General features: G+C 43.0%; 1 protein-coding gene across 1 annotated transcript in view; it reads left to right on the forward strand.

Annotated features, from left to right (window-relative positions):
• BRINP1 (bone morphogenetic protein/retinoic acid inducible neural-specific 1) overlaps nt 1–24,812 on the forward strand; it is a 163,991-nt gene that overhangs the window by 116,176 nt on the left and 23,003 nt on the right. Inside the window, exons 6-7 of the mRNA XM_004677394.2 lie at nt 17,751–17,987; nt 22,529–22,751. Of these exons, the coding sequence (XP_004677451.1) occupies nt 17,751–17,987; nt 22,529–22,751 (460 nt within the window). The remainder of the gene's footprint in view (nt 1–17,750; nt 17,988–22,528; nt 22,752–24,812) is intronic.

Raw genomic sequence — 24,812 nt, forward strand, 5'->3', positions numbered from 1 at the left:
TTCATCTACAATTTAGATAGATAGATAGATAGATAGATAGATAGATAGATAGATAGATAGATAGATAGATAGATAGATAGATACATAGATAGATAGATAGATAGATAGATATCATCTACAATTTATATAGATAGCTATCTATCTCTGATAGATATAGATATAGACATACAATTTATATGTATAAGTAGATGTATAAATATAGTACATTTATTTAAATATTTAATAATGTGTTCCATCATGAAATCTTTCTCTGCTAAGAAAAATCATGAATGGAGTAGAGGCATAAAAGAAATGAGGAAGTGGTCCAGCCCAGCTAGAAGACAAACTGCAAGGACTGAGGGTTGCAGGGCTGGAAATAACGACATCCTCTTCAGTTAGTGTTTCTCATGTGCCAGAGGCCATGCACGTTTATTTCTATTAACTGTTTGTTTTACTTTTACCTCTATTAATTTGTATTATTGTATTATAGACTTGTCCTTATTGCACTTTGAGCCCTTAGATCATGCTTATGAGGAAGGTGTCAGCAGCGCCCTCTTTACATGAGGAAACCAGGGTTGAGAAGAGAGGTTACTCAATCTGTGATTGAGTCAGAATTTAAATCCAGACCACCTGACTTCAAATTTCTCCTTCTCAAAATGGTGTTGCTCTCTATCTATGCTTCTCCTAATTCCTCTGAAAGCGGCTGAGAACGGAGCTGTGCTTATACTTACTGGTAGATGGGAGAGGATATGAATGGCATGCTAATGACACGCACATTGTGGTTTTTCATAAAATGTTGATAAAACAGGGCAGAGGTAGAAGGCAATAGGAAAAAGAAAGATGATAGCAGGAGACTAGAAATGGGAAAGAAAGGCCGATAGCACTGAGCAGAGGCTATTAGTAGTCAAAGCAGCAACAGCCAAGCCAGTAGTAATAATGCTAATGGCATAATGATAACTTCTTATTTTTATATTTCTCTCTCCAAGAAGCCCGTTGAGTGTTTTACTGACATTGTCATGTAATTTAATCTAGTATCCATCTGGTGAGGTATACAGAGAGCACAGCTCTGCCTCAGTAGGTCACTGATGTGGAAAGGGATGCACAGAGAATATTTTGCTGAAATCTAGGGATGATCCAGAATTGTATTCATTCATCCATTTGGGCATTCATTTAGCCATATTTTTTTGAATATCAAGTGTGTGTCAGATAGTGTTTGAAGAGCTGGCTATGCAGCAGCAAATAATCTAATCCTCAATCATTTTGGAGTTTCAGTGTATGGTTTTTAGAAGAGAAGACAACAAATAAGTAAACAGAGAAATATAGTTTCTTTACAGTCAGAAAGAGAGTGAGGGAATAGGTCATATGGGAATTTGTAGACCATGGAAAAGACTGATTTTACTCTGGATGAAATTAGAAGCGAGTGCAAATTTGGGCAGTGGAGTAAATGGACCTTCCATTTTTAATGAATCACTATAACTGTTCAATAGGAAAGCCTACACTGGGGCCCTCCCTGATGTCACAGCCAGTTAGGTAGGATGCAGCACTGCAAGCCAGCCACCACCGCTTTAGTGCGAGTTCAATCCCCGGCCCCAGAGGTGACCCACATGGCACAGCAGACCTCTCCTGTCTTGCCCGCTGTTCCTCTCAGCAGTGTACTTCGATGATCTGCCTGTTCTGCCCCCCAACTCTGTTGCTGGTTAATGAATCCTCTCACCACCCCTGTACCGCTGGCCTGTACTCCAATTCTGTATGCATAAATAAATAAAAAGAAAGAAAGAAAAAACTACACTGACCAAGAGCACACGCCAAGAGCCCAGTTAGGAGTCTATTTTGTTTATCAAGGTAAAAGAAAATGATGGCATGGGCCATGATGGTGGCACTGATGTTTGTGGGAAGGGATTCAGTTAAATCTATACTTTTAAGTATTGCTGACAGTATTTGACAATGAACTAGAAATGCTTGTGAGCAAAAGTGATAAGAGAAGGATGATTACAATGGTTTGCCTGAAAACTGCAGTGATGGGCTTGCCTCCCTGAAATGGCAAAAGCTGTGAGAAGTTGGAGTCTCATTGGGTTTGAACCTCAGTATGAAAAAATCTGTTATATTTAAAGTGGATATGCCAAAGGGATATGGACATGGAAAGCTAAAGGGAGAACCTGAGATATAAATGAGCAGAGGTGATATTTCATGTTGTGAGACTGTCTAAGATTATCTTGGGAGAGGGTATGGATAAAAGAAAGAAGGAATCCAGCTATAGAGCCGTGGGGAATTTCATGTTGAAGCATTGAGATGATGGTATGATAACAAATGAAGAATCAAAAAGGAAAACTAAAAAGTGGCCAGGGAGATGAGAATATAGTATCTGAGAACCCACGTGCACAGTATTTTGTGAAAGCAAAGACACTGGACAACTATGTCAAATACTGGTGATAGAAGAGATAGTCCTCACCCTTCATCAAAGTGAAAAAAGCACTAACTTGTGCAAGCAGCCACATGGGCATTTATGGTACTTTTGATAGGAGGTGTTCTGAAATTAGAAGGAGGGAAGCATATATAGAATGGATGGAAACAAGAAGGGGCATGCAGACGGGAGTTCTGGCAGACCCTGCAGGGGAAGATTGAAATCAATGACACAATAGCAGAAGGTTAGATGAAGCTTGAAGTTTTCTTTTTTTTTTTTTAATAAATAAGCAATGAAACTTTTATATGCTAACGGGAGTTATTATTCAGAGAGGACAATTTTGTTCTGTGAAAGACTTATTTATTAGAAAAAAGATTATAAAATAATAAAGTCAAACAGCTATTATAAATTTCAACTAATATCTTAGGGTCAGAGTTGATCAGACCAAATAGTAAGTTCTTGAAAATGACTTAATTTATTTATATTTGATGTATGTCTGCCAGTTCATCCATAGTGCATACAGGGCAAGGGATATAATGGGGGCATTTTCCTGAATTTGTAATTACTTTTCATAGATTTAAGTTACATGCTTGTTCAGATTTTAATGTCTCTGATATTAGATTGTTGTAGTAACCTCTCGCCATCCCCACCTTGGACCTCCTCCTTCATTCTCCTGTCCAGGATCAGTGCATTGACTGCCAGTCCAGACTTCTTGATTTGGACCACTCCTGTGGACCTGTCCCCATTCAGTGTGGTGTTTGTAAAATCCAAAGCAGATGCTGTCGCTTCCCTGATTAAAGCCCTCCACAACCTCTGTAGAGATCTGGGTAAATGTTTAGTCATAGAGATTTGGGTAAACGTTTAGACATTTACCCAAATGTCTCAGTACCAGGCAACATAGCAAACCCTTTCCACCTTTATCTTCCACTATCCATCATATGCACATGCCTGCACTCCAGACCTGTGGGCTTTCTTACATTCACACTGGGCACATCATTTTTATTTTCCTATTACTTTGTGCCTTTGTACATCTTGTCTCCAATTCCTAGGCTTCCACCATGCCCAGAATAGCTGCTTTTACCCATTCTGCCATGATAGGTGCCCTGCACACCTTCTTCCCTTGGACTTGACATGCAAGAGTATAATTGTGTCATTACTAGTCTGACTCCCCAGGTGGGGTATACATTTCCTTGATGGTAGGAAATATCTCTGTATGTGTAGCACAATTCATAGAACTTGTTCTATAAGCAACACTCAGAAGATATTTGATAAGTAGCAGTTTACATGAGTGAATGAATAATTAAGTGAAAGCGTCTTCCCCTGAGTCCTACTTTCTCTCCCACTCTTTCTTCCGCATCATTCTGGGTCCAGTTTCCCCTAGTGACAGCTTCTTGAGGGCCTCTTCTTCTATGTCAGTCACTCTGCCCCCTCACCTGGATACAAGAGTCCTTGTGTCTTTTCTGTTACATTGGATGTCACGTCTTTCAGGGAAGGGTTATGCCCCTTAATCCTCTGAATGTCCCTTCTAAAAAGTCCCTTTTCAACCTTGTGCCATGGGAATAGGCACTCAGTACATATTTGCTGAATTGACTTTTTATATGGTATTACAGTAATTGGCATTACAGTGGCAACAAAAGCAGGGGAAAGAAGAGACAAAGGAAAAGGAAGTGAAAAGGAAAAATGGAGAAGGAGGGTTGACGAGGAAGAGCCAGAGAAGACATAGGGGAAGAAGAGTGGGAAGAGGAAGAGAGTGGGAGAGAGGAGACGATACGGGGAAGTAGTAGAGGTAGGAGCGGGAGGGAGAGGCTGAAGAAAGACAAAATAGCAATAGCCCCTCTCATAGAAGCCACACATCACAGATGTGAAGTTGGTTATTTCTGAAATCATCTCACAAGTCATAGATAGAAAAGAACAGAGAGATTTTGGGGAAGTAGTTAAAAATAACATATTTGAAGCCACTACTCAAGTGTTGTGTTTCTATATTTTGGTCATTTGACTGCCCCTCTGGAAGTTAGTGACCATGCTCCCCATCTTACAGGTGAAGAGATTAAGGCTCTGAGAGATCAAATCTCTTGCCCAGTTTCTCCCAGTTTTTAGTTCCTGGTCACCTGGGCTCAGGTTACTTGGTATAACTGGGGTAGCTGAACCAGCACACCACAGTCTAGCCATGGATAGATGGGGGTGAGTCCCTGCTCATCTGTAGTGGAAGTGGGAGAAGGCAAGGCATAATTAGGTCTCCTTTTCTCTAGCCCTCTGATCTTTCACACTGGTCTCCCCAAATAGCCTTGCAACCATAGGGTACACCCTGACTGATTGTCACCATGAGTGCTGTGTGGGCAGCTTTGGGGTGAGTTCTCATTAAGAATTAGCCTCAGATCCCAGACAATGGCTCGTGACTAAGGTGCTTTCTGTCCTCTTAGCTGAGCCTCAGAGGCACGGGTGGGGATCTATGCCTCTGTCTTCCTGGGGTACTGTCTCCACGGCCTGTTGAATACCAGAGCAGTGTCTTCGTGACAAATGGCAGTGCTGATTTCCACCCAGCTGGCTGCATCCAAATATTGGTTTTTCTTTATAGCTAAGGAACACTCTGTCCTTTGTCTTGTGAAAAGGAAAAGTAGCGTTCCTCTAAGAAGATGTGATTCAAGGCTCAATGGGAAAACAAATAAAATGGGAGGATTAGGAGAGCAGATTTGAGAATGATAAAACCATGGACAAGTAAATGCAGTCTCTGAGCTTTGCTAGGTCCACTAACCTACAAAATAGAAGTGAAAACACCTCTTCCTCCAAGCCATATTTCTGCATTTAATTGGAAATATAAAATCATCTGACTTAAAATAAACAAGGAGGAAGATACCACGTGATCATCATAGCTCAGATTTACTAATTTTCATGTGCCAGTTTAGAGCTTACTTCTTTCTGTTAATATCTCTGGTAAACTTTAATACAACCTATTTTTTCCAGATTTGAAAATATTAGAGTCACAGATTTAAATAGCACACTTGGAGAGGACAAAGCAAGAATTTGAACGTCATGCCAGTGCTCAGCAACTGGACACTGTGTTGTTTCTCAACCTGAAACATACAAATAAAGCACAAACATGTATCTTGTCAGAGCGCATAGTTAGATAGCCCCTTCTGTATTGTGATTTTTGTAAGTTGACTGGCCAGTGTATGTCTGTGTGCAGCTGTGCAATTTCCACACTTCTCAAAAGGATATCAAAATTCGAACTCTCCAAAGGATTCATATTCAGAAAAAAAAAAAAAAAAAAGTACCTCTAGAGCAGATGATGACTAAGCCATGTAGCCTTCCTGGGGTGTGTGACTCTAAAAAGTGCTTCTCTCACCTGGGGAAATTATGGAATGATTTGATGACTCAAGGCTCAGAAAGAGGTGGGATATAAACTGATGTGCAGAGAAGAGAAGAATATTGGCAGACTCTCCTCTTGCTATGTGGTCACACAGGTTCGACCTTTCAAATAAACTTCAGTCTGAGTAGCAGCTGGACATCCACGCTGATAGATGGTCAGTCTGACAATTTGGTCCATCTTGTATCCATGTCCTATCCAATGCTTTGTCAATTTCATTGACCGTACCAAAACCAGACATTAAGAAGGCTAAGACCTACATAAGTCACCAAGAACCCCACCATTCCTGTTTGTTTTCAGTCAATCCTTATGTGATCCCTCATCATTGAGCTCAGAATTGACATCTCCTTCAGAGTTGCAAACAGCACGTTAAATACCTTTATACCATATACCTTCTCCCTTGTCTTACTGTACAATTATATCCCATTGGCTACTGAATTTAAACTCCTAGAGAGGAGAAAACAGTCCTTTTCTATTTGTTTATTACTAGTGTCTCACTAGTTCAGCCATTTAGCTGAATAAATAGTTACAGAATTGAATTTATTTTAACTGTCAAATCATTTTTATTTATTTATTTATTTATTTTTATTGTGTTAAGAGGATATATACAACATTCAGCCAAACATTTGGATAATTTCAAAATGCATGTCTCTTTGGCAATGATAGGTTCATGCAGCTATCATCACTAACAAGTTCCATAAATTTCCACCACCTCAAAAGGATATTCTAAATACCCATATTCCCATTCTCTCCTCCCTCTAGTGCTTAGCAATTACTGATCTTCTTTCTGTCCCTAAAGATTCGCTTATTCTAGATATTTCATATCCACAGAATGATACATTCCCCTTAATCGAGCACCTTCCATTAAACCAGAGGTTTTCAAGTTTCATTCAGGTTGTAGCTTGTATCAGCCATTTTTGGCTGTACTGATATTTCATTGTACGAATATACCAAGTTTTGTTAGCCATTCATAGGTTGGTGAACATTTTCATCCATCTTTTTACTATTACAAATGTTGCTTCTATGATCATATGTATCAATTTTTGTCTGAATACCTGCCTTCAGTTCTTTGGGGTATATGCTTTAAGAGTGGAGTTGCTTAATCCTATGGTAAATCATTTTTTAAAAATGGTTTGGGGGCCCTCCCTGGTGGTGCAGTGGGTTAAAGCACAGCACAAAGAATTTTAAGCCACTTCTGCATGAGTTTGATCCCCTCCTGCCCCGGAGGAGATCCACATGGCGAGGCAGACCTCTCCTGGCCCGCCCGCTGCTCCCCTCAGCAGTGTACTTGTCAATCTGCCTGTTCTGTACCCCACTCTGTCTCTGGTGAATCCTCTCACCCTCCACATCTCTGGCCTGTACCCTAGTTCTGTATAAATAAAATAAATCTTTAAAAAAAATGGTTTGGGGCCCTCCCTGGTGGTGCAGCGGGTTAAAGCACAGCACTGAGAATCTAAAGCCGCTTCCGCATGAGTTCGATTCCCGCCTGCCCCGGAGGTGACCACATGGCATGGCAGACCTCTCCTGACCCGCCTGCTGCTCCCCTCAGCAGTGTACTTCGTCGATCTGAGTGTTCTGCTCCCCGCTCTGTCTCTGGTGAAGCCTCTCGCCACCCCAAAGCCTGTGGCCTATACCCCAGTTCTGTATGTACAAATAAATAAATCTTTAAAAAAAAATGGTTTGGAACAAAAATAAGTTTATGTGGTAGATTGTACAGTCCCCCTTCCTCTGTGAAGGTTGTGTATACCATGCATTGCTGCGTGAGGCAGTGACATCCTGTCGGAGATATCTACTTCCCATCTAGCTGACATTGGGCTTGTTCGGGTAATCGGCTCTGGCCAATGGGATGTAGAAGGACATAATGTATACTCCATCTTACAGATGCTTTAGGAGACCTTGCCTGGCTAACTTGCTCATTTTCTTCTGTCCTAATGATGGCACGTGACTGAGAAGGCTGCCTCTTCAGCCTATATCTAAAATGAAGACATCTGCAGTAGTGTCGAAAGTCAGGCAGCTGAACCATGAGCAAGAAATAAACCCTGTGGTTGTAAGTCTCTTGGATTTTAAGTTTATTCTTACTACACAGTAACTTGACAAAAGCACAGTAACTTGAGACATAGATTAAACAATATAAGCCATACTTGTTTACTACAGGATGTCTCAGTGTACTGTGTTGATGTGTCTTATGAAGCTAAAGCCATGGATTAAATACAGTTTCATGGATTAAATGCTTGATCTGAGTATAGTTACAGACTTATGACTCTATGCCATACACCTTGGTGAGTGCTGAAGCATACATTCCATTTGGGTCAAACCTATCCAAAATAACTACTCAAAACCTCTCTACTCTTGCACAAATGTAGAGCACTCTTCTTGTTTCTTTCTACCCAAACTTGTGTCTGTTTTTTTTGTATGTTATATTGCAGTTGCACAGTGAGGAGTCTTGTCTTCCCACCCAATTGGAGTGTGTCTTATTCATTTTCTGTATCTCTAGCATTAAGTATAGCACCTGGCTCCACAAATTGATGCAGGAAAGGACTTTTCTATAGTTGCTGAATCATACAGTTTTATTTTTGTATTCCTACTTTGATCTAGTATTGTGCTTAATATCTTGGAAAGAATGCAAAGAAATATATGAAGCATGCTTCTGTAACAAACATGATCCAAATCATAATTCGTAGCAATAGATTCAAAACAAAACATGTGCTGCAATTAGTGGCCAAGTCCTTTAGTATCATTGTTCTCTGTGGGAGATTTTTGGATCTGTGTACTTTTTTTCTTCAGATTTTTCCAAGTACCTGTCTCTTTCCTTACTACATTGAAGTTAAAATAGCTTCAAGTGTTAGAGAAAATAATACAGATTTTTCACAATGTGAGAAATGTTCGATAGCTCTAGAAATGAAGGATAATTGTAAGTGGTAGGCTCTACTAAGTTCTGAGTAGAGCCCTTTTCTCTTCACACTAAGTTCACCATTATTCAAACACATTCAGTGGGGACACACTGATGTGTACATGACGAAGATATGGGGGGTGGATGACACTATGCCTCTTACATTCAAAGAGCTAAAGAGCAGGAGGAATATGAGCATAAAGGTGCAAATAAAATCAGTTCAGTGTTCTATTGGAACTGAAAAATGTACAATGTGTTTTTTTGGTTGCTACCACAAGGGTGTCTGTAAAGCTCCAGGGGAATCAATAAAGCCCAAGGTGAGGACAGAAAATTACATTAGTTAAAGAACTGTTGTATAGGAAGAGCTTCACATGTGTGATATGAATGGTTTTGTTTTCTAATTCACCCTTGGTGGGGGAGGGGAGTTGGACAGTTCTATGAGTTTGACAAACATATCCAATTGTGTAATTATGATACCACCGCAGTCAAGATATCAGATGTTATATAATTTTAACACTGCCATGCAGTGGAAGCTTTACTGAGACTCAGAGTTGAGCCTCTTACTAGCTTTGCAAAGTTTTGCACCAGTAAGAGCTGGTGCCAAAATTTGCATAGAAGAAAATAGGCACATTTAGGGGACAGAGGCAGTGGTATTGCAGGGTATAGCAAGAAAGGGTGATAGGTCAGAGAGGAATTTGGAAATAGCAGCTGATCTAGCATCAGGTAACACAGGTACTACAGTTCTTATAGGTATCAACTTGTTTTTTAGCATGAATTAGACAAAGAAAATTAGTTTCATTTGAAGCAACATCTTAGAGCTTCACAAATATCTTCATGTTGAAAATGTGTAAGTTGAATTTTTCTTTGTTCTTTTTAGAGATTTATTCATTTATACACACAAAACTGAGGTACAGGGCAGAGGTGCAGGGACAGTGAGGGAATTCACCAGAGATGGAGTGGGGAACAGAAAAGGGGGATTGATGAAGTACACTGCTGAGGGGAGCAGCCAGTGAGACAGGAAAGATCTGCTGGGCCATATGGGACACTTCCCTGGCCAAGGATTCAACTCACACTGAAGCAGCTGCAGCTAGCTTCACAGTACTTCAGTTTAACCTATTGCACCACCAGGGAGGGCCCAAGTTCATACTGTTAATGACAACCCAGTCTACAACTTATATTTGGACCTTTGGTTCTCTAGAACATCTCTGCTATGTCTACTTTCAAACAATGCTCATACAGTTCCAATGATGAAGAGTCCTCTATTGAGGGAAACTTTCTCCTTCAAAACTTCAGATGGAACGGTTTTAGATTTGGTGTGTCATATTTCTTCTGCCTATATCCCTCATCCAAGAGTTTCTAGTCTACTCTTTAAGATTCTATGGAAGAGTCAGTGGTACTTGGGAACTCAGAGGGGTGGAAGGTTCCCTAATTCTCACATGAGGGGTGCCAGAACCCACCCATTTCCCCCCAGGTAGCTGCCTTTCTTCATTTCCCCGAGTGCAAATGACCCATCATGGAGACAGGGCTGAACTTATGAATGAGATCATAGCCTTTTCGCCCTTTCTGCACAGTTTCACTGGGTGAATTATCGTCTTATTTTCATTCCACTCCAATGAGCTGTCAGCGATGGATACTGTAATTCACAGCAATAGAAACACAAACAGATGGGTAATTGACCTGCATGCCTTCATTACACTGGAGTTCAGAATGGCTGTTGGAGCCATAAAGTCCTTTATCTGCCAGTCTGAAATCCCTGGGCTTTCACAAGGAAGGGGATCAGGCTGACTCTTTGCAAAAGGTGTGTCCTTTTGTTGTTCTCCCTGTATCATTCTTTGCAGAGATGGACAGAATTTGACAAGCAGAACTTAGCAGTTACAAGACAACAGCTGGGATTCCTATAGGACTCAGAGCTCTCGACAGGGGGCCACATTCTGATGCAAGAACAGGATAGAAAATATTTATACTCAACCAAAATAGAAATTGCATTTTCCTGCTTCCTCTGGCATCATAGGAGATCGCACTTAAGACCTAATGAAATGGGTCAGTAAAGAACAAGTCCATCCAAATACCATTGTATAAGGTATTTGGTTGAAGAAAAACCACTCAATGAAATACATAGTTTTCATCATGAAACAGACTTAGATGGATCAAGGCTTCACACACTGGCCCATCTCTGCTCACATAGGTCTTGTTCTTGGGACACTTTGGCAGTCTTTTATCTGCCCAGACCACGCTTTTGCTTCAGGACTCAACCCACATCCCATACACATACAAAAAGTCTTCTGTAATTATTGTAATAATTCTTATTTCCTTTCATCTTCAAAATAGGTCACTGAATTATCTGATATTTGAAACACATGTATTCCGTACCTACTGTGTACCAAATAGGCTGACCCTTGTGTGTGTGTGTTTTAATTATCCTTTGTCTCCTCTTCTTGGGTTTGGTGTTTTAGATTTGAATCTCCAAGTAGACCATGCGTGTCCATAGAATCATGTTTACCGCTTGTTGATGGGAGGAAGAAGAAGCTAAGAGTTTCTGTTTGTCACAATCAGGGTCAGAGTTGAAGTTTGAACTATAACCTTTAGACTTTAGGGTCACTAAATGTTCCCTGACCTCAATGAACAGTCACCTGAACAAGTACCTATTGTAGGTAGCAATAGCAACAGTGTAATTGAAGGTCTCGGGGATCCAATATGAATCTCTCCTTTTTATTTAATATTTATTTTTTATTTATGCATACAAGAAATGGGATACAGGCCAGAGGTGCAGGAGGTGAGAGGATTCAGCAGAGACAGAGTGGGGAGCAGACCAGGCAGATCAATGAAGCACACTGCTGAGGAGAGCAGCAGGCAGGTCAGGAGAGGTCTGCTGTGCCATGTGGATCACCTCCCTGGCCCAGGATAGAACTTGTGCTATAGTCACTGGAGATAGCCTCAAAGTGCTCTACTTTAATTGATTGTACCACCAGGGAGGGCCCCCCAATGTGAGTTTCTTTTGAAAGTTCTTCTGATACTTTAGCAACTCCTGACCCCAACGGTTGAAATACAGCAACACAGTGAGTCCTCAGTTCTTCCCCTGAATCTCAGGTTGATTCCCTGCCTGTAATGGAAAGTCTCATCTCTTTTGCTGTAAGAAGTGCTGTTCTGCTAATGAGCACAAAGATCCCTGCTCTGTGTCATTCTTTCACTCAGAGTTTTTATCTTCTCTGAGGAACTAGAACTCTTATTTTTCTGTAGGGAATGTGGAAGTGAGCAAACAAAGATGACCCTTAATCAAAAAGGGTCATGGTTAGGGTGCTTCTTTGCTGAGAGGAGTTCTGTTGCCTGAAGCCTTTGTAGGTGTCGCTTCTACTTTCCCCACTGCTCTTCTTATAGGCCCCTCGTTCCATTTCTTGCTTAGGTCTCAACCTAAATGCCACTTCCTTTAGAAGAGCAGCTTTGACAACCTCTGCTCCCTTCTGGATAGCTGTTCTTCTTCCTTTGTGTTCCCTGAGCAAGCTCACGCTTCTGGAAAGCAGGCTCTCATCTCATTGTACCCAGGCAACTTGCTTACAAACTTGTTCAGTGCCTTCAGTGAGTCATGAGTTCTGGCGATTGTGGAAGGGTGTTCAAGCTCAGCTCGTCATAGGGCCTGAGCAATATGGGTGGAAAGAAGAAAAGAAGGATGATAGAAGAGTGGAAATGAGAACAAAGGAAAAAAGGAGAGAATGAAATAAGAAAGGAGGGGAATTCATGGAAGGTAGACATCAGCAAACAGCAGACACATGATGAAGTCCTGTGGTAATTCTTATAGCGCCACTGGGAGAAAACACACTCCTGGCAAGTTTCCTACTGGCCTAAATGGGACTGCTTGAGGATTTTTCCAAGAAGGACTCAAGTTTGGTAGAGATAATGGATTATGAACTGATGAGGCATAATTTGGGGAACCTACCACTTATTGAACACATACTTACGCAATGCCAAATCTACTCAAGCTGCTGTAACAAAATTCCAGGACTGGAAGTTTTCAACAAGCAATTATTTCTCACAGTTCAGAAGATCTGGAAGTGGGAGATCAAGGTGACAACAGTACTCTGCCAGAGTAGAGACAAGGCTTACTGACAGCAGCTTTTCCTCTGTGTGTGCTTATTGTGGGGAAGGGGGTGTGAGGTGAAAGCACTCTGTCTCAAGGGCACTAATCCTATGTGGAGGCCTCACCCTTGTGAACTAATTACTCCCAAAGGCACCATCCATCTCCTAATATCTTCATGCTGGGAATTAGGGTTTCAATATATGAGTTTCAGGGACCTCACAAACATTCAGTACTTAACAACCAGGTTCATGCTTAAGTGTCTGTTCTCCTTTCATGCTACCTCAAGACAGTTCTAGAAGGTGATTATTGGTATTTTAAATTCACAGACAAGAAAACTGAGTCTCAGAGAGGCTGAGATGTTACCAGTCAGAGCTGTCCCAGGGACAGGAGGCCAGGGTTTTTCTCAGTTTCTGCACCTTCCCAGCAGAGAGGCAGAAGGTCCCAGGATACTTCAGAACTCAGTTGGGATTCCGAGTCCTCAGTTTGTTACTTAGTTGTGGAGCTTTGGGCTACCTACCCTACCAGTTCTAATTACCTCAGAGTTGTTAGGGACAGCCTTCTTTTCATTTCGCATGAAAAAGGGGGTACTTCTTATGCTCAGCCAGTATGTGTCCAGAGCCTACAATAGACATTAATTTAACTTTAGGGTTGTGTGGTAGACAGACAGGGCCCTGCTCCTACTAAAGACCACTCTGTAATGGGGGTGATTGGAAAAAAAAAAAAAAACACAAAAATAAATTAATAACATGATTTCAGCCAGTAACTAATTCTACAAAGACAACAAAAGGGACAGTTTATTTGGTGTGGTCCTAAGAAGTCTAGATTGTAGAACAAGGGAGCCAGGCAGAGGCCTGAGAAAGAATATTCTAGATACAGAAAAGAACAAATACAAAAACTGTAGGAAAAATTAGACTGGCAGAGTAGAGGGAGTGGAAAGAGGTTAGAATGCTCAGTATGCCCTGAGTAGACGAGAAAATATTAGTAGATGAGGGGAAGGAGATAGGTTAGGAGAGAGAGCCAGCCTGCAGTGTGACAGACAGACATAGATCTCACAAAGATGGTGTGTTAAATACATAAGATACATGATAAATGTTAAAGGAAAGACTGAGGGAGATGGGGTGAAATCAGAACTGGAAATGATAATGTGGTGTCCCCATGCCAATGTGATTCAGCCAACCTGCCAGACAGTGAAACATTCCATTTTAAAGTAAACTAGAGTTGCTGTGTTTTCCTTCCTTTCTTCTTCTTCTTCTTCTTTTTTTTTTTTTGTTTGTTTTTGTTTTAATATAACAAGATTGGGGGGAAATATTCCATATGCTATGTGTGGGTGATTTGGTGTTCAGAGGAAATTCTCAACTATTGCCTTCCTGGGTTTTGTGAGGCAGAATTTATGTGCTTGGCAATAATGGTGGCCTTTCTCAATCCCCCTCACGTTTTCTCAGTTTTCTTTTCTGTATGTGTGGGTGTGTTGTGTGTGTGTCTTTGGGAACTGTAGCGACAGAAAACTACCCCCCAACCGGCAGCTGTATATCTTTCAAACAGTGGCGACATGGCCAAATGCCCCTCCAAGTTATTTATGACACCCCATTGAAGCCGGCGGGATTCAGGCGCCCATCTTGGAGGTCAGCAATGGGCCTCTTTGTCGGAGACAGGTCACTAGGAGAAGACTGTGCTGTGACTGCTGTGTGAACTCCGCTGTAGAAATGGTTATGTAACTTTAAACAGTAATGACATTTTGCAGGAAAGTGCTTTTTAATTGCTATGTCTTCATTATTCCTTTCAAAATTGCCCAGGAGATTCTGCCTCAGAGACAGCTCTGAGTTTCCATTTTTAAAGAGCAGCCCGTTTTATATTTCAGCTGCTCCCAGAAACCCCCCAACCCCAAACTTCATCTGGTTTCAGATGCATTAAATGGGGTAGGTAATACTGCCTTTTGTATCCTTGCCAAATGGAGAAATGATTTGACGCAAATTTCTAAAAATGCTTCCCCCAAATTCCTTTTGGGCTAGGACCAAGAATAGAATATTTTATCCCCTACAAAAGAGAGAAAGAAAATGATGAGCAAGCTAGAAAAATAGGACTGAGAGTATAGTCTATAGAGTTCCCTTAAGCAACAGAAACTTAACCCCAATCCATAGACTCAGATGCCTATAGGGATTGGGATTCAGCTAAAAATAAATTCTGCTTGGGAAGCGAAAATGGTGATACAGATAAAATGACTCAATAGTGCCTAGCCTGAAAGAACTGTAGACCTGGTAAGAAGGGACTTTACTGCTTAATTAGTTTTCCTCCACCTTTCTGTATCTGTGGCAAACTCCTGGATTGTAGCTCTTCTGTGAAGTTACACAAACTCCTTGCTCATTTGTCACGTGACAGCGATTCAAAGCCTAAGCTGAGCAGCACTGTCCAGTAGAACCTTCCAGGCATCATGGTAGAGGGAGGGTCCACCTTTCTGAATAGTCCTTGCACCTGCTGGCACAGCCTCCTAAACTTTACTTCTTGTGAAAGTCTCTAAATACTTGAACCCTAAGTATATTCTTACTTTGATTAAATACCCATAGCTTTTGTTCCTTCATTTATTCTGAAGGTGCAATCAAAAATTTTAAACCTTTCGTGAGGACTGACAACATCATCACTATCGTCATTGCCGTCACCATCTTCATCAAAATGAAAAGAGAACACTTACTGTTTGCTTCCTAGGTGACAGGAACTGTTCTAGACAGCTGGAAGGGTTGTTTTTTTGTGTTTTTTTTTTTTTCTCACTTACTTCTCTGTTCTAAAAATATCTCCAATTTACAGAAGAGAAAGGGGAACCTTAGAGCAAAGTTGAACATCTTCCTTGAGATGATGCGGGTAAGAAGTCGGGGAGTCTTACAGGCAATGCCCAGCTCTTAATTGCCTTATTATAGTTTCCCAAGTAAGGCATAGTCTTCCTTCCCACAATGCCCCTTTGAAGACAGACTAAAGTGTGGGGCATCGTGTGCATGCACACGCACACACATATATAATTTGAAGGGGTGAGGGAAACAGATAAAAATGTAGAAACACAAATGTGAAGCAAAGAGTGAGATAAAGGCTGAGCTTATTTAGCAAATCCCTGATAAGTAGGATTAGGGGGTGTCCCTGAAGCATGAATGAGAAAACTTTAATCCAAATGAGAACATTGCTCTCTTTGACACCGTGGGTAATAAAACCATTACCCCCATATGCATTGATGGCTAAACCTGTTGGCAGTTTCAAATGAGCAAAAGAGAAATGCCCCAGCTGAACATGCTTTCTGGAATTCATTTGGTCCAAATGAATGTAGCTGGGTCCCCCAGTTAATCACTTGCTAGGCTGTTGTTTCAAAGCTGTAAGGGTAGAACTCAATGCCTATAATTTCTCCTCCATCACTGGCTCTCAGGATTGAGACTTCCATTACTCAAGGATAGAGAGGAGGTCATGTGATGTGGCCACCTTATCAGCCTACTGCATTGAGAAAGTCACTTCTGCTTGGTGGATGTTGGTTCCTTGTCTCAGGGCAAAACAGTAAATGAATTCTCTCCAATTTGGTTCTCCACTGATAATTTACTTTTTTATGATACAGTGGTCCTATTCAAGTGTATCACTTTACTCCTGAATTTCTCATCTTCGAAAACTACCAAAGTATCCTCCATATTCACAGAATAAAGTCCAAATTCCATAGCCTAGAATAAAACCCTTTGCTCTCTGGAATCTGTCTCTCTCCAAACACCTGTTCTCCTCCTACCAATTGGAGTTAGTTTCTATTGGTAGCAATCAACTAACTGCAAAACACGCATCTTTGATCCGGCTCTTCTTGTCTTAGTGATGTGCTTCCTCTTCTGTTCTTGTGGTGATCTCTTACCCTTTTACCCCCCCCCCCTTTTTTTTTTGAGATTTATTTATCATACAGAACTGGGATACAGGCCAGAGGTGCAGGGGCAGTGAGAGGATTTCCCAGAGACAGAGTGGGGAGCAGAACAGGCAGATTGACGAAGTACCCTGCTGAGGGGAGCAGCGGGCAGGTCCCGAGAGGTCTGTTGCACCATGTAGAACACCTCTGGGGCAGGTGGAGATCGAACTCATGCGGAAGTGGCTTTGGCTTCTTAGTGCTGTGCTTTAACATGCTGCGCCACTAGGGAGGGCCTTATTCACTTTTTAATCAGCCCAAATACCATTTCCACTACAAAGCCTCCCTGGTTTTCTGAGCAATGTAATCCACATTGGTCTGCTGCCCCCCCCACCCAAGGTCTGCCAAGCTGTGTTATCATCATGTGTGTCCATGTCTTCCCTGCTGAATATATATTGTTAAGTCCCCACAGGCGAAGATACTGTCTTTTTATAGTCCTGGAGTCTCATTCAGGACTTGAGCTTCATAAAGAAGGTTCATAAATATTTGAGAAAAGAAATGAAGAAAATAAGGAGAAATAAACAATAACATTGTGCTTTCAATAAGGTCCCCCCCCACCAATGGAAAAGGTCTATACCAGGTCTGGCTCAAGTCTCAATCCTAATATAATGGAAGAGAGTCTAGTATTTCAGAGCTGCCAAGGTCATGACCTGGGATCTTTAAGTAGAAGTAATATAACCAAAGCCCTGACCAATTTAGGTCCTGCAGAACGAGGCAGGCCCAGAGATATTTGGTTCCAAAACAAAGAGAAGAAGATAGCAGCTTCAGAATCCTTCTTTTGAAACTGTTAATGTGGGGCCCTCCCTGGTGGTGCAGTGGGTTGGAGCGCTGCACTGCAAAGCTAAGCCAAGCCATGGCTGCTTCAGCGTGACTTCAATCCCTTGCCCGGAAGTGATCCACACGGTGCAACAGACCTCTCCTGTCTCACCCACTGCTCCCCTCAGCATGTACTTTGTTGATCTGCCTGTTCTGCTCCTCATTCTTTTTCTGGTGCATCCTCTCACTGCCCCTGCACCTCTGGCCTGTACTCTAGTTCCGTATGCATAAATAAAAAAATCCTAAAAAAATGAGAAAGAAACAATTTATGAAACTTTTTTAACTTTTCTGTTTCCCCTTCTTGCTACTCCCAAACAGGTCTTCAGATCATCTTCCCTCAGTATCTACAAGAGAAGTTTGTCCAGTCAGCCTTGAGCTACATCATGTGCAATGGAGAGGGGGAGTACGTGTGTCAGAACAGCCAGTGCCGGTGCCAGTGTGCCGAGGAATTCCCACAGTGCAACTGCCCCATCACCGACATCCAGATCATGGAGTATACGCTGGCTAACATGGCCAAGTCGTGGGCAGAAGCTTATAAGGACCTGGAGAATTCAGGTAGAGAATCAACTTAGCACTTCTGTGTGAATGGCCTTAGCCAAATCTAGAAAACTGTGCAACTGGGGTTTGGGCTGCTAAAAGCGATCCTGGCTTTTTATCTCTGGAGGGTCCGGAGGCAGCAGCAACTGTCATGATCTGGGTACTCTGTGAATCTCCCCTGAGGTGAATAATGAATAGCACACTCTAGTCTGTGGGTCTAGTCTGTATCCAGAAGAAGCAGCGATGGCATATAAAGTGTAGGGAGCCTCTTGAGAATGGGGGCTCAGCGGTTGTTGCATTGGCTCCAGAGTCTGTGTGTATAAGTGTGTGTCTCTCCAAATACATAAAACCACACACATGTATATTTGCATGTGTATATGTGGAGATAGGTAAGTAAATTGACATTGATATATGTTTACATATCCAAATAATTCAGTGTCAAAGTTGGAAGTCAACTTTCAGATAATATAGTTATTTCCTACTTGCCATGGCTATAAAATCAATGAATTTTAGGGAGAAAGGTGGTCACCCAAGATTAGAAAGTGTATATAGGCAAAACTGGATCTCTGCCTTCAGGGAGCTTTGAGATCTGGGAAAGCCAGACATTATTTATACAGCCATGCTGTGTACATTTTAGTGTATGTATGTGAAGAATGAGAAAGTCCTGTGAACAAATGATATGTAGAGTTGGGAGCTGATGTGGTCAGAAGAGAAGAAGGATATTGACATGAGATCAACAAACTTCTTTAGTATGTTTGATAGACAACTTGATGGATGTGGGTTCCATTAATTGAGCTACGACACCCTGCAAGATTAGCATAGATGATAATGTGCTCAGTTTGGGAGTATTTGAAAAACTTGAGGATGTTTGAGACATCTAAGAAATGGTGCCAAGTAGCTACTTAGCATACAAGTTCAAGTCTGCTATATAAATGAAGACATATAGAGTATTACTGTTTTTTAAAACAACTTTATGTTCTTTAAACCTATTACAACCACTGCATTAAAGTGGTGATATTCTTGCATTACAGGGGAGGGAGGGTGCCAAGAATCAGTGTCTCCCCGCAGTGAGACAGTAAATGACAGAAGCAAAGAATGGATTCCCTGATTCAAATCCAGTGCTCATAGCAGCTTTTGTAGTTTATTAATTCCACGTTACTCATCCCTCCCAAGTCTCAGTTCCATCAACTCATAAATGAGAGGATATGTTTGTGTTTTTAGTATTTGAATTCATTTATAAATCGTTAGCCAAGAAACACGTTGATCAAACACAATCATACCTTGGAGTCACTGTATACTGCAGATAAAAGCTGAGTTCTCTGGAACAGTGTTTGAAAGCCACTGGTTTCCATGAACTGAAAGCCCCCAGCCAGCTCTGGGAGCACAGAAAGCATCACACCACTCGAAGGGCGCTATGGATGCCTCTGAACCCGCACCCATTAGTCCATTTAAAAATCTGGGAGTTCATAAAAGAGAGAGGTTCATGATGGAAATGTATTATGGTGATTAGTCCTCCAACAAAGGAAGCATTTGAGAAAATGCTTTTGCAAAGAGATTCCACTGATTTCTAAAAGGCAGAGAGGGAAGCAAGCCTGTGCACAAGCATGAGGGACTGTTCACTTACACTCTTCATTCCCGAGGAAGACAAGTCACTTGGAGTGGGTGGTTGAGTGGGTAGTGGGGTGGGGTGCTGCTGAGTAAGCTGGATGGATCACATAAGTGATTTATATGTCACACTTCCTCCCTGAGAGCACAGATTTGCTCTAAATATCCTGTACTTGTCCATTTAAAATTGTTTTACCCCTCATATACATCCGTCCACAGACAGGTGGGTAGGCTGTGTGTGTTTTTCCTCTCTATTTCCAGTGAAGAATCTTAGTGACTCAACACCAGGTAATTGGAGTGAACAAATGAGAGTTGTCAGTCAGATAAGACCTAGCTCACATGCACAGCAGAGTGTACACCTCCTTCCTTGGGACAAAACCCTTCTACTTTTATTCAAGAAAGTTAAGTCCTTTTAGCTTTAGGGTTCTATTTTCTTTTCTGGCCCAAATTTGGGTGCCTTGAAAGGATTGTTTTCCCCTTAGGCCCACGGAACCTTCCAGAAGATGGATTACCTGTCTCCTATGGGGAAGGGGTGAGGTGTCCAGAGTCTTTCAGTATCTGCAGTGAGACCAGCCCCTGTACCATGGGTTACCAAATCAGCCCATCAATATGGACATTGAGAGTGTCAAAGCTGAAAGTCACCTTTCAGATAGTGTCGTTATTTCTTACTTTCATGCTTATAAAAACAAGGAGTTTCAGGGAGGAAAGTGGTCGCTCAAGGTTATAAAGTTTGTGAGAGGCAAAATTGGAGGTGTCCTACCTACCAGGTATGGAACACCCGTAGATGGGGAATACTGAGGCAGACAGCTCTGTCACCCTCTCAGCATCCATGTTTATGCCAGTTTGATGGATAAGAAAACTGAGGTGATGCAGGAAGGAGGTCGCACAACTGGTTTGTGGTCCAGATGTTTGACCATCTATCACCAGATGCCTGAGTTCTCTGGGGTCAGAGACTCCTGTTCTCAGCACTTTCTATTTATTTATTTTTCTCCCCACACACTGATAGTCTTTGTGTGTTGAGAGGGAGTGTAATTAATATGCTAAGTAAGAGCATAGGATTTGAAGCCAGCCTGGAGTTCTATTCTACTATTTACTGGCTGTGTGACCTTGGCAAGTCTGTTAACTTCTCAATGCCCTAGTTTCTATAAGAAGGGCACACTAAACCGACCTCCCTTGTAGATGGCTATAAATTCAGTTAACTGTGACCCTGGTACTTTCTGAGAGTTGTGTTAAGTATATACATTTTTTTAAAATAAAATGAGGTCCTGATGTACCCAAAATTTCCTTGGAGATTTTATAACATGGAGTGAAAGTAATAGACTCTTCCAGTATATTTACATTAAATAAATATATATTTTATCAATTCCTTGGTTTTTTGTTTGTTTGTTTGTTTTTGTTTTTACTTTCCAATCATTAGGGAGTGGGGAGCATGATGAGGATGGGGGTACAGAAGGGATGAGAATTAGACTAGAAAACAACAACTTGGGTTTACTTTTGTCTCCTGTCACTCATGTGTGTTTCTCCCTTCTGCTGATAATTTTCCCACATGGGGCTTCACTATTTCTATATGTAGAACAAGAAAGCTGACTTAGATCATTTTCAAGGCCACATCAAAGTCAGCACCACAAACTGAGGTGGAGACCTTCCTGGGACACTCCTAGCCCTGGGGGCACAGAAAGCATCAGTCTTGCTGACCCCATAGGTCAAGCCAGAGCAGGGAAGGTGGGTGCTTCTGAGCCTACACCCACCCCTCTGTTTTAAATCCCTAAAGGCAGGGTTTCCTCAAATATGCCATGACTTAGGACATGACTCAAATGAAACTGATCACACAATGGGGAGGTTGATAACCTTTCTATTCTCTGTCAAACTTGCAGATGACATCAAAGAGAGCCTTCCAGCAATGCTAATATGCCTTTCACACTTCTCTATCACTGGCTACTTTCCTGCATTTCAAAGTGAGAGCAGGCACTTAGCAGGCAATAGTATCTGCCTAGAACTTATTAATACTGTTTTATAGTATGTATTTATACAGTTTTATTTTATAGCTACTTTCTACTGAAGGCATGTGCTAGTAGTTTGGTTTTTTTTTTAAGATTTTATTTATTGGGGGCCCTCCCTGGTGACGCAGTGGGTTAAGGCACAGCACTGAGAAGCTAAAGCCACGTCTGCATGAGTTCTATCCCCGCCTGCCCCAGAGGTGACCACATGGCGCGGCAGACCTCTCCTGACCCACCCGCTGCTCCCATCAGCAGTGTACTTCATCGATCTGCCTGTTCTGCTCCCCATTCTGCTCCTGGTGAATTCTCTCACCCTCCACATCTCTGGCCTGTACTCCAGTTCTGTATTAATAAATAAATACAAATTTTTAAAAAAAGATTTTTATTTACTTATGCATAGAGAACTGGGGTGCAGGGGGCATGAGAGGATTCACCAGAGACAGAGCAGGGAGCAGAATAGGCAGATGGAAGAATTACATTGCTGAAGAGAGCAGTGGACAAGTCAGGAGAGGTCCCCAGCATCATGTGGGTCACCTCCAGGGCAGGGATGGAACTCGTGCGGAAGTGGCTTTAGCTTCTTAGTGCTGTGCTTTAACCTGCTGTGCCACCAGGGAAGTTTTCAACATAGAATTGGAAAACAATTCAACTGATTCAAAGAAAGTGCCAGATACAAGTGTCACGTGACTATCATGAAAGGGGATGGTAGAATGACAGAAGTGTGGGTGGCCCTGGATCGGAGGATGGTGTAGGATGCAGCCACGTGCCGCAAAGTAAAAGAAGCTTCACAGGAGCCTGAGGGAGCAGAGCAGACGCCAGCATGTGGTCAGGCAGGCCCGAAGCAAATCCTTTCCATCTGCAGGCCTGTTTTTTCGGGGTTCAGTGGAGCTTAGCACTGAAGGCCACCTCAGTGGGGCCAACATGCTCAGTCCTTTTCTCTTGGCCTTTGTCTCTTGCTAGATGAGTTTAAATCCTTCATGAAGCGTCTCCCCAGCAACCACTTCCTGACCATTGGGAGCATCCATCAGCACTGGGGCAATGACTGGGACCTGCAGAACCGCTACAAACTCCTGCAGAGTGCCACCGAGGCCCAGAGGCAAAAGATCCAGCGCACCGCCCGCAAGCTCTTTGGCCTCAGTGTCCGCTGCCGCCACAACCCCAACCACCAGCTGCCTAGAGAGAGGTAAATGCACCCCCCCCTTCTCCCCGCAGGCCTCCACAGTGGCTAGTGGCAGAGGGAAATGCAATGCTGAGGATGCCGGGAAGTGGCAGCAAGGAAGGCCTTGCATGGTGCAGAGCCACAGCCCCCTGGTGGTCTCTGACCCTCCCCTCCTGGTTTGTTCTGGTTGGATTTCTCCTTCTTGAACTTGCCTGCAGAGCCTTGGCTCTGTGCCTCTGTTCTGTCTAATCTGCCTGACCGCAGCAGGGAACTATCGATAGCCTTTATTGCTATGTGGCATTACGGTTGCTTGAAATGGATTTGCTATTAGATTTTAAAAATTATTTGGCAAAGCAGATTTTAGCATCGCAGCTTTGTGGTGAAGATACTAATCCATCAGTTAACTATTTATGGCAGGCCTTTGCTCGGGGCTTGGAGTACAGTGAAGCCACCCAAAGGAATCACCTGCTGTGAAAAATTTCAGGATGGGCCCCCTCACCAGGTCAGGAGAGGGCAGGGCTCAGGGAGTGTATGTGTCCCCTTAAGTGCTAGTGTCACCCCAGGTCTGGCCCTGCCCCTTATGCAAGTTTTCAGATGACTGGTAGGGAATTCAGGGGGAAACAGACAGGCAAGGCAGGTTCCCACGGCACGTAAGGCTTTCCTTCTCTCTTGGGGACCCTCAGGCAAGGAGCTGGGGTTCACCTTCCAAGCTCCTTTCCCCAGGACCTTGAGGAGAGGCTTCTGTGAGGTTTGTGTGATGGTGCCGTGAGGGCTTCCACAGAGGCAGCCCAATGGCATGGAGGCAGCCTGTGGCACCCAGCGGCCACCGGCGACACTCTAGGTCCCTTTGAACCAGGGGTGTCCACATTCAGCTATAGTTGGAGACCCACTGAGGCTGTCCCGCTCCCCACAGCCTTCCTGTCAGCCCTGCACTCACACACGGTGTTGTTATCTCCACGGGGCAGGCGGCCAAGGCTCAGAGTGTTCCAGTCCCAGGTCCACAAGAGCAATGTAAGTGTTTCTCATTGTAAGTTGAGGTGTCGTTCAAAGAACAGTTAGAAACTCTTGAAGACATTTTTGAGGATCACAATGGGGTGGGGTGCAAAAATGAACTGTCTGGGCCCAGAAGTCAAAGGTGATGTGAGAGGGAGAGGTGAGATGGCCCCTGAGCTGGGAACCTGAGGACGGTACTCCTGCTTACCCTCTCTACAGGCGCGTGGCATGTAAAATCATTATTCTCTTTTCAGCGGATCCCCTCCAACCCAGCCAGCCCCTCATTTCTCTGCCTTCTTCACGGAGTTTTTCTCAGCTGTGCCAGCTGATACAGAGGCTTCTCACATTCCATTCCCGCCCACCCCTCCCCTCAGCATATTGTCCCCTGGTCCCCATGATGGAGCCACCCAGGCTTCTCTTGCCAAGTCCTTCTACCCTCACACCCACACTTTGTACCTGGTTTGTGACAATTATTTTGTGAACCACAATATCCTATGATAATTATAGCAGTGTGGTAGCACCAGGGGCTGAGGGGGGTATCCAGGTCCATCCATAAAATGGCGTCCTTTCACTGGCGGCGGGTTCCCCCACTACCTCTGTGTCTGTAAGCTGAGAAGATCCTGTCTAGAGTCGGCAGGTGTCATGGGACCCACCAGGGCAGTGTGGGAGATTTGGAGATGAGCACAGTCTGTGAGCTGTGAGTGACCTCTTTGAGGGGAGAAGTGGGGAAGGATTCTCTTGGCAATCAGGAAAGACTCCCCAAATATATCAGCTTCCTAGGGCCGCCTGAGGGAAATGCCACAAGAGTGAGTGGTTTAATCCACAGAAACTTATTTTCCCCAATTTTTGGAGCCTGGAAGTCTGAGACCAAGGAATTGCAGGGCTAGTTTCTTGTGAGTCCTGTGTCTGGCGTGGAGGTGGCCATCTTGGCTAATGTGAGCTCCCTCACATATGTGTCTGAGTCCTCTTCTCCTCTTCTTATCAGGACACCCATCACAGTGAGTTTAGGGATCACCTCAGTGACCTTGTTTGGGCTTGACATCCTCTTTGAAGACCCAATCTCCACATAGTATAACATTCCAAAGGAATGAG

Source organism: Condylura cristata, unplaced genomic scaffold (assembly GCF_000260355.1).
Source record: "Condylura cristata isolate star-nosed mole 26May11 unplaced genomic scaffold, ConCri1.0 scaffold00006, whole genome shotgun sequence".
Taxonomy (NCBI): domain Eukaryota; kingdom Metazoa; phylum Chordata; class Mammalia; order Eulipotyphla; family Talpidae; genus Condylura; species Condylura cristata.